General features: G+C 65.3%; 4 protein-coding genes across 4 annotated transcripts in view; 2 read left to right on the top strand and 2 right to left on the bottom strand.

The window, feature by feature from the left end:
* The window catches only part of AMSG_00849 (uncharacterized protein), a 2,273-nt gene extending 1,737 nt beyond the window's left edge, over window positions 1-536 (bottom strand). The window contains exon 1 of the mRNA XM_013907114.1: window positions 225-536. Within this exon, the coding sequence (XP_013762568.1) occupies window positions 225-508 (284 nt within the window). The 5' untranslated portion in view covers window positions 509-536. The remainder of the gene's footprint in view (window positions 1-224) is intronic.
* Window positions 537-931: 395 nt separating this feature from the next.
* AMSG_00848 (uncharacterized protein) lies at window positions 932-3,260 on the top strand (the record flags this gene model as incomplete). The annotated part of the gene is made up of 4 exons (XM_013907113.1): window positions 932-1,618; window positions 2,174-2,521; window positions 2,569-2,712; window positions 2,745-3,260. 4 exons carry the CDS (start codon window positions 932-934, stop codon window positions 3,258-3,260), a joined length of 1,695 nt encoding a protein of 564 aa, XP_013762567.1.
* Window positions 3,261-3,371: 111 nt separating this feature from the next.
* Window positions 3,372-4,319, top strand: AMSG_00847 (MutT/nudix family protein; the record flags this gene model as incomplete). Its single annotated transcript, XM_013907112.1, has 1 exon — window positions 3,372-4,319. The coding sequence occupies one exon, from the start codon at window positions 3,372-3,374 to the stop codon at window positions 4,317-4,319; it is 948 nt and encodes a 315-aa protein (XP_013762566.1).
* Window positions 4,320-4,324: 5 nt separating this feature from the next.
* Window positions 4,325-7,888, bottom strand: AMSG_00846 (uncharacterized protein; the record flags this gene model as incomplete). The annotated part of the gene is made up of 2 exons (XM_013907111.1): window positions 4,325-7,829; window positions 7,877-7,888. The coding sequence occupies 2 exons, from the start codon at window positions 7,886-7,888 to the stop codon at window positions 4,353-4,355; spliced, it is 3,489 nt and encodes a 1,162-aa protein (XP_013762565.1). The 3' UTR covers window positions 4,325-4,352.
* Between the last annotated feature and the right edge of the window lie 192 nt (window positions 7,889-8,080).

The following is an 8,080-nucleotide window of genomic DNA, read 5'->3' as shown; positions in this document are numbered from 1 at the left end:
CCGCCCCCCCCCGCGGCGCGTGCCCGTATCAGAGGAGACAGCTACCATGACCGCGGGAGGGCAATATCAGCCCAAACTGCCCAACCCAAAAATGACGTAGCCAACGCCAAAGGCCCGCGCGTCACTCAAGCCGCTCACCCAGGCACGGAGCCGAGGGACGGGAACGGCGACACGGGGTGTGAGGAGGGGGGAGGGGGGGGGGAGGAGAAGAGGGGAAGACGTACCAGGGGTCAATGAGCACACGAGTGTTCTCGAACGAGTAGATGTAGCCGGCTTGGCCGAGGAAGAGAAGCTGGGGAACGGGGGCATGGCGACGGTCAAAGAGGGCACCGTTGCCTCGAGGGACAGAGCCACCTCTTGGAGCATCCCATACAGCTGCTGCACGGCTCGCCGCGTTTCCACACTGGCCACCTTGGTGGAGAGACCACCGCCGGATGTCCACAGCAACTTTGGCTGCAAGTCCAGCAACAGATGCCGCGGTAAACGCTCCAAAGGCCGCAGCGCTCATCGCCAACTGCAAGCGCGAGAAAAGTGGGTGACTCGCGGCTCTCTTGCCCAAGCCGAAGCCGATGCTGCTCCCCCATCCGCCATCCGCCGGCTGCCAGGCCGTATCCTCCTCCATCAATCAACTGTCATCCGCTGTCTGCTCCCCACCTCCTGCCGACAGCCAAACTCTGGCAGCCGCCTCCAGTCGCGATCGTCTCGGTGTCGTCACCATCTCAAACACTCTCCCCATACACATCGCAAGCGAAATAGATCAAAGCCAGGAGCGGCAGCCATGACTGTCCCACGCTTCGCACCCACCGCTATTTTGAGTATCACCCTCTCTCTCTCTCTCTCTCTCTCCCGCTCGATCGCTCGCTCTCCCCCAGCCAATGCTCCGGCTCGTCGGTTGGCAGGCTGGAGCAACACCTCACCGTGAGCACGCCACATGGCTTCGACGCGCCGGAGTGTATCGTTCGGCACGGGGCTACCTGGCGGGTCCAAGACGTTCTACGAGCTCGACGCGACGGTTGTTCATCCGCCAGACTACATTCTGCCGCGTATCCCGCTGTTGGCTGTCTACGGTGCTGCGTACCTGCCATGCATGCCTGTCCTTGCCGCCGCTGTCTCTGACGCCCCGAGAGATGGGCTGCTTGATCTGGGCGTACCGGACGATGTCATCGAGGCCATGGAGAGATACGCGGAGAGCAAGGACATCGAGCTGTGTGGAGCACTTGATGTGGCCGTCATTCTGCATGCCTCGCCTATCCGCCAAGAGTGCCAGAAGTTTGTCTGCTCGTCCACGGCCGAGATCAACATGATGTACCACTTGTGGGCTCCTGCTGAGCCCATTGCGGCCATCACGCCTGAGATCCTCTTCACCATCCCGCTTGCTATGGGAGTATTTCATCCCCACCTTGTCCTCCCTGCCCATCTGGATCTGCTCGACGCCGGCATCGCCTTTGGCGCTCTGGAGGAACGATCGGTCGTCATTCACGACACCTGCTTCTCGCCCGAGAACGCCATGCTCGCGCTCGACGACGCTGCTGCTGCGCCAGAGATCGGTGACGACATCGCCTGGTTCTGGTCTGCTGCCGTCTCCTCCTCCGGCCGCGCCGTCGCCGTCCGCCACTTTGTCCCGCTCACCGACGCCGCAGAACGCCGCCTCACCACCGCCATCCCCAGCACCTTCCCAATTCCATCTCCTCCCCATACTGCCCTCGCTGCCGCCATCGCCGCTCTCCGCCCCATCCACTCTGACCTTGCCGCAGCCTTTGATCCCTTCCTCACCCTCCATCCACCGATGCAACGCCTTGAACCCCTTGATCTGCCACACCCAAGCCCCCATCCGCCCCTGTCCTCGCCGGTAGCCCCACCACGCCGCCATCGCCGCCATCGCCGCCACCTCACCACCCTCCCCACCCACCCACCGTCCGCGACCACCACCACCACTAGCCAGCACCACTCCACCCACACCCTCCACACCCTCCACACCCCCACACACGCACGCACACACACACGCACACACGTGCACACACACCTGTACCACCACTGTCGGTGTACCAGGTCCCCCCCCCCCACTATGCTGGTATGTCGACCTTGACCTGCCCCCCTCCTCCCCCCCTACCCCCCTACCCGCTGCAAAATATTGTACTCACAAAACCCCCACCCGCACACACCACGCCCGTAGGCATCCACAACGGCAGCTGCTACGCCGCGCCCGCTGGTGGAATTGGTGCGTGAAGCGGTCGATGGTGCGCCGCAGACGGCAAGGGGCTTGGCTGGCTGGCTCCTCCTCTCGTACTTGATCTCGCTCCTCTCGGGCGGCGCTACCTGGCTGGCGCTCATTCCGGGCAGAACCATTCCGCCGCATCTTTATGTTTGGAACCTCGTGACGGCGCCGTGGATTGAGCACTCGCTTGTGGGAGCCATCGTCGACGCTACCGCCATGCTTGTGATGGGCGGCGTCGCCGAGAAGCTCTGGGGCCGCACAGAGTTCATCCGCTTTGTCGTCATCATCCCCTCGCTCGCCAACGTCGTCACCTTTTCTTTGTCGTCTTTGCCTACGCCGTCGTCGGCAACGAGTCCATGCTCTTTGCCCTCCTCGGCGGCTTTACCGCAGGCACCGGCGCCCTCGCTGTCGTCCTCAAGCAGATACTCCCCGAGCGGCCCATTCCCATTTTTGCCTCGTTTCTCCCGCCGTCGTCGTCGGGTCCGGCCTTCGCGCTCGTCACCTCCCGGCCGCCTTTCTGGTCTTCAAGATCCTCGACGCCGCCTTCTTCTCGCACTCGATGCTGACCCTTGTCGAGGGCGCCGCAGGCGTCGTTGTCGCATGGACCTACCTCCGCTTCTACCAAAAGCACGACAACGGCGTCCGCGGCGACTTTTCCGACTCGTTTGCCTTTGCCTCGTTCTTCCCCGACGCTATGCAGCCTGCGCTCTCGGCTGTTGGCGCCATCCTCTTCCGCGCCCTCGTCGCTTGCTCCGTCTGCACCCCGCGCGCCTCCATGGTCGACTCCACCGGCGAGTACCAGGCTGCCACAGACCCGGCCGGCTCGCTCTTCCACCTCGCGCCCCACGCCCATGGCTCAGCTCCGTCCCTTCCCGGCCACGCCACCGCGAACGGCACCTCGAGCCACATCTCGCCGCCCTTGGTCCCTGCCGCCACAGATCCCGGTGCGTCCTCCGACGTCGTAACTGCCGAGCGCCGCCGCCAGACTGCTCTCAAAATCCTCGAGGGCCGCCTCGAGCGCATGGCCGCCGCAGAACAATCGTAGGCTACTGCCGCTTCTGCTACTACTACTGCTGCCACTCCTCCCCGTGCTCCCGCTCGAGCAAAGTAACACGCCGTTGCCCCTCCTGTCGTCCTCGCGCACACTCGTCTCGCCATGCGGCCTCTTGCCGACCTCGCCGCAGCGCTCAACGCCGCTTCCGTCGCTAACCCCAGCTCGGCTCCGACTGCAGCTGTCGCGCTTATTCTCTGCCCTCCCGCTGCTAGCAACGCGTCGGTAGATCTACTCTTCATCGTCCGCGCCGACAATCCTGACGATGCGTGGTCGGGCCATGTGGCGTTTCCCGGAGGACGGACGTCTGTCGATGACGCCGGGCCGACCGCCACCGCCATCCGCGAGACGTATGAGGAGATCGGGCTTGATCTGAGCAACACGGCGGCGTTTGCTTGTCTCGGACCGCTCCCGCGAGTCCACGTCTTTCACTCACGACGCATTGCGCCTGTCGTCCTCGACATCGAGCCTGTGGTCTTTGCCTCTGGCCTCCCCGCTGCCCGGCTTGTCGACGACATGGTCCTCGAGCCGTCCGAGGTCCGCGCCGTCCTCTCTGTTCCGCTCACGGCACTCACCAACGTCGATGCCGTCTCGCACATTGCACTCCCGCTGCTCTCCATCTTTGCATTTGTCGACAACCTGCTGCCGGAGACGCTCTGGCGCGAGGCCGGGCTCGACGCCCCACTCTTTGGCCGCCTCGACCTCCACACGTGCGGCGCACAAGTGCTCGCGCTGGTAGGCGGGCGGTATGTTCTTGACAAGGCCAGGCCTATGCTCTGGGGCATCTCGCTTCGCATGGTCATCGACCTCTTTCACATCCTCGACGAGGCCTTTGACGACTGGCCGCGCCTCCACGTCACCACACACCCGCTCTTCCCGCACAACAAGCCAGCACAGCTGCTTCTGACCTGGCTCATGTACACTCTCCCATCCCAGGGCTCGCCTCATCCGCGCATCACTAAGATGGACGCCATCGCAACCGCAAAGCCAGTCATTGCCCTCCTCATCGCCATGGCCCATTGGTTCTCCACCCGGACCGAGTCCAAGCTCTGAATAGCTCGGCACACTGCGTTTACATCGCTAGCGCTAGTCGAGCGCCGCAAAGTCGTCGTAGTCGTCGTCGTAGTAGTACTCTGAATCCGAGTTTGAGCCCGCGCCCGGTCCATCGCCGACCGCGTCGCCGACGCCGCCACCGCAGGATGCGCCCGCTGCGGCCTTAGCCGCTGCCTTGGCCGCTGCACGCGCCACCTTGGCCGCCCTGCCGGCTTCAGACTTGGCAGCCTTGCGCGCCTCAGCCGCTGCCGCCTTGGCCGCCACGTACTGTGCCTGGGTAATGATGCCACGGGCGCCGGCAGCAAGCAGCTCACGGAGGTAAGGCTCGTGGTCGGGTGCGCCGGTGGCACGCGCGCGCTGCGCCTCGGTGTCGACGTTGAGGTTGGCGTGCTCGTGGAGGGCGGCGGCAAAAAAGTCGTACCCGCGGTACCAGTCGGAGATGTCGCCGCGCCGGCGCTTGTACAGCTCGCGAACGCGCGGGTCCGGTGACGCGCGGAGGATGTCGGTTACATGCGCTCGGAGGAACTCCCACGCTGACGACTGTGGCTGCAGCGCCTCCATGTCGATCAGCGTCCCGTTCATCGCCAGCGAGCCCTCGAGGAACGTCCTGACCCAGTCCGAACGCTCGAGCCCGACCCACAACGGCTGCTCTTTGTACACCCGCGGGTACGAGGCAAGGAGGAACTGCTGAAAGTCCTCCAGCGCCCAGTGCCGCGCCCCGACCGCCACGCCAGCCCGCCGCGCGCTCTCGGGTCCGTACGTCAGTGGATGTGGTGCCCAGGTGAATGGCTTGAGCTGGAGCACGCCGGCGCGGAGCGTCAGCACCGCACCCTCTTGCATAAAAGCGTCGTCGAGGTTCGGCGCCGAGTGCAGCGAGATGACACTCGGAAACGCCCGCGAGGGCCCGGGCTTGCCGAGCTGGTACCCGCGCCGCCGCGGGACGTAGTGCGACCGCACCATGCCGAGCAGCGAGTTCGTCGCCAGAAAGTAGTTGACCGCACGGTGGCTGACTTTTTTGGCCACCGCCGATCGCGTGGCCGGTCGGAATGCGTCCTTGCCGTAGCTCTCCAGCAAACCGCCGGAGATCTCGTAGCTGGTGCACGGCCCGAGGTTTGCGAGGTTGTACATCAGTGACGGCTGCGAAATGTCGATGCCGCCCGTGTCGTTGGCCGGCGCCCGCCGCTGGACCCACGGCGAGGCGTGCGTCAGCGTCAGCGACGCCACCGACCGGCTCGACGACCGCCGTGACGCCGCGAGCTCCGCCGTCCACACCTCGCTCGCCATCTCGTTCCACAGCAGCTCGCGCAGCCGCGACGTCATGACCGAGCGCCCAGTCCCCAGATCGTCGCTACGATTCACACTCTCAACCGACTCGAGGCTCGGCAGGCTCGACGCCGGCCCGCCGTGGCACGCAAACAGCCGCACGCCCGCAGACTCGGACTCGAGAACCGCCGCCACCGGCAGGGCCTCGTACGTCGCCACCAGCGCGTCAAACACCATTGCGTCGTCGCCCTTGGCCCCGCCGTACTTGGCAAGCACTTCGTCACGGACCCCAAGCGCGGTCGCAGCCTCGCCAGACTCCATCGCCCCGCGCAAGAGCGTCACCTGCTCCGGGTATCGCACCTTGGCTGCAAACAACACCAGCGTGGTCTCGATCGACGTAGTCGAATGCGTCCCATAGTTGCCAAGGAACACCATCGACACGCCCGAGCGCAGCAAGCTGTCCAGCGAGCCAGCCTGGGGACTTCCGGATGCATCCACAAGCGCCGGCAGGTCGTACAGGTGACCGTGCAAGTCGCCGACCACAACCAGCGGCTCGTGGACTGTCACAACGTTGGCCTCGGACGCAGCCAGCGCGCGTGTGCGCTCAAGCAACGCAAATGCGTCGGCAACCTCGAGCTTCCCACCCTGCAGGAACCAGTCGAGAAGGGGGTCGATGCGCGGAGCGCTCAACTCGCCGCCCTCAAAGGCCTCGGCCCGTGGCAGCGGGCTCGTTGGCGCGCCGGTCAGCAGTGTCAGCGTCCGCCACCGTTGCGGCTGGTCAGGATCAGGCTTGGACGGCGGCCGCGAGCGCATGCCAAAGGAGGCGAGCGTCCGCGCCGGGTCCTTCATGTGAAACCCGTTGGGCGCATAGAGCCGGACCCGCGAGACGTCCAGCTCAAAGGCCTCGGCCACCTGCCGCCGCACCACATACACGGTGTCGCTCAGCCGGGCACGCAGCGTCGCGTTGGGCCACGACGGGTGCTGAAAGGCGACAACTACGAGCTCGACACCGTCGGTGGAGGCCCGAACACGCCCGGGTGCGTCTGGAAAGTGGCCTGAGACTGGAGAGTCGGTCGCCGGCTCATACAGCCGCATGAGGTCGTCATCGTAGTGGTCGTCGAGCTCGCCGGCCGGCGTGAGCACCCCGGTCGCGCCCTCGCTTCCAGACGGCTGCGGCTCTGGCAGCGGCTCGAGCTCCGCGTCGTCAAAGACCTGGCCTGAGTAACCGAGCGCTGAGAGCCACTCGGCAAAGTCGATGGCTGTCCGCGACGAGTGGTCCTCAAGGTAGTCAAGGAGCTCGGCACGTTCGACCGGCGTGAGCACCGAGAGCCCGCGGTCTGACGTGATGCCCTTGTTCATGGCGAGCCGCACAGCGTCGATGGTGCCAAATGAGCCCATGGTCGCCTTGGGTGCGCCCCGATAGCCGAGCGAACTGAGGACCGAAATGAGATCCTTCTCCGAGACCACGCCGTCGCCATCGCTGTCGAGGAGCTTAAAGGCCTCGTGGAGAACACGGAACTTGGCGCGCGCCGCATCCTCAAACACCTGGCAGAACTCCACAAACGAGACCTTGCCATCGTCAGACGCTGCGTCGACCTTGGTGTGGAGCCGGTGCAAGACACGCTGGACATGCTCCGGGTCGTGTGCAAAGCCATGCCCGACCGCGTAGTCGCGGACCGCATCGACGGTCACGTACCGGTCGTTTGTCGAGTCTAGCTTGCGGAACGCCGACGCGTACCGCCGCAGCGCCTCTTCCGAAAGACCCAGTGTCTCCAAAAGAGCGTCTTCTTTGGCCCGCCGCGCCCGCCGCGCGAGCTCACCGCTCGAGTACGAGTACGAGTACGAGTACGAGTCCGAGTCTGAGCCCGAGCCCGAGCCCGAGCCCGAGCCCGAGCCGTCGTCAGCCACCTCGGCTGCTGGCTCGGGCTCGCTGCACCCGGTCTCCTCCGACGACGTCTCTTCTGACGACGTCGATGCGTGGCTCCCGTTGTAGCTTGCGATGGTGGCGGCGTGGTCAGGCTCGATGTCGGGAACAGCGACATGGGCGTGCTCGGGTGTCTCCACCTCGTCCGATGACTCGGACTCGACCAGCGTCGGTCTAAACGCCGTCGGCGCCACAACAATGCCTGGAGCCACGGCGTAGACTCGCTCGCCACTCGCGTCAGACTCATCGATGTCGGCCAGGCTCGCCGCGACGTCCGGCGGCAGGTCGCCGGTCGATCCGCTGGCGTGCGACGACGAGTCATTCTGCCGCCGCACATGTCGCCGTCGCCGTCGCCGCCGTCGCCGCTTACCAGACTCGGCATCGACCGACTCGTCGTCCTCGACCTGATCATCGGCGCCATCTCTGCTGCTCGATGCGTCACGGCTTCGGCTCGTCGACCGCCGACGCTTCTTGCGCCTCCTCTGCCCCGACTCTGCCGCGGCATTGCCACCATGCTGTTCATCACCACCATCTTGCTCGACTTCTTCTGTCATAGCGTCTCCACGGCGAGCAG

This window comes from Thecamonas trahens (genome assembly GCF_000142905.1).
Source record: "Thecamonas trahens ATCC 50062 unplaced genomic scaffold supercont1.3, whole genome shotgun sequence".
Classification (NCBI taxonomy): domain Eukaryota; order Apusomonadida; family Apusomonadidae; genus Thecamonas; species Thecamonas trahens.
Note: the sequence above shows the minus strand (reverse complement) of the source record. Positions and strands in the feature narration are given on the sequence as shown.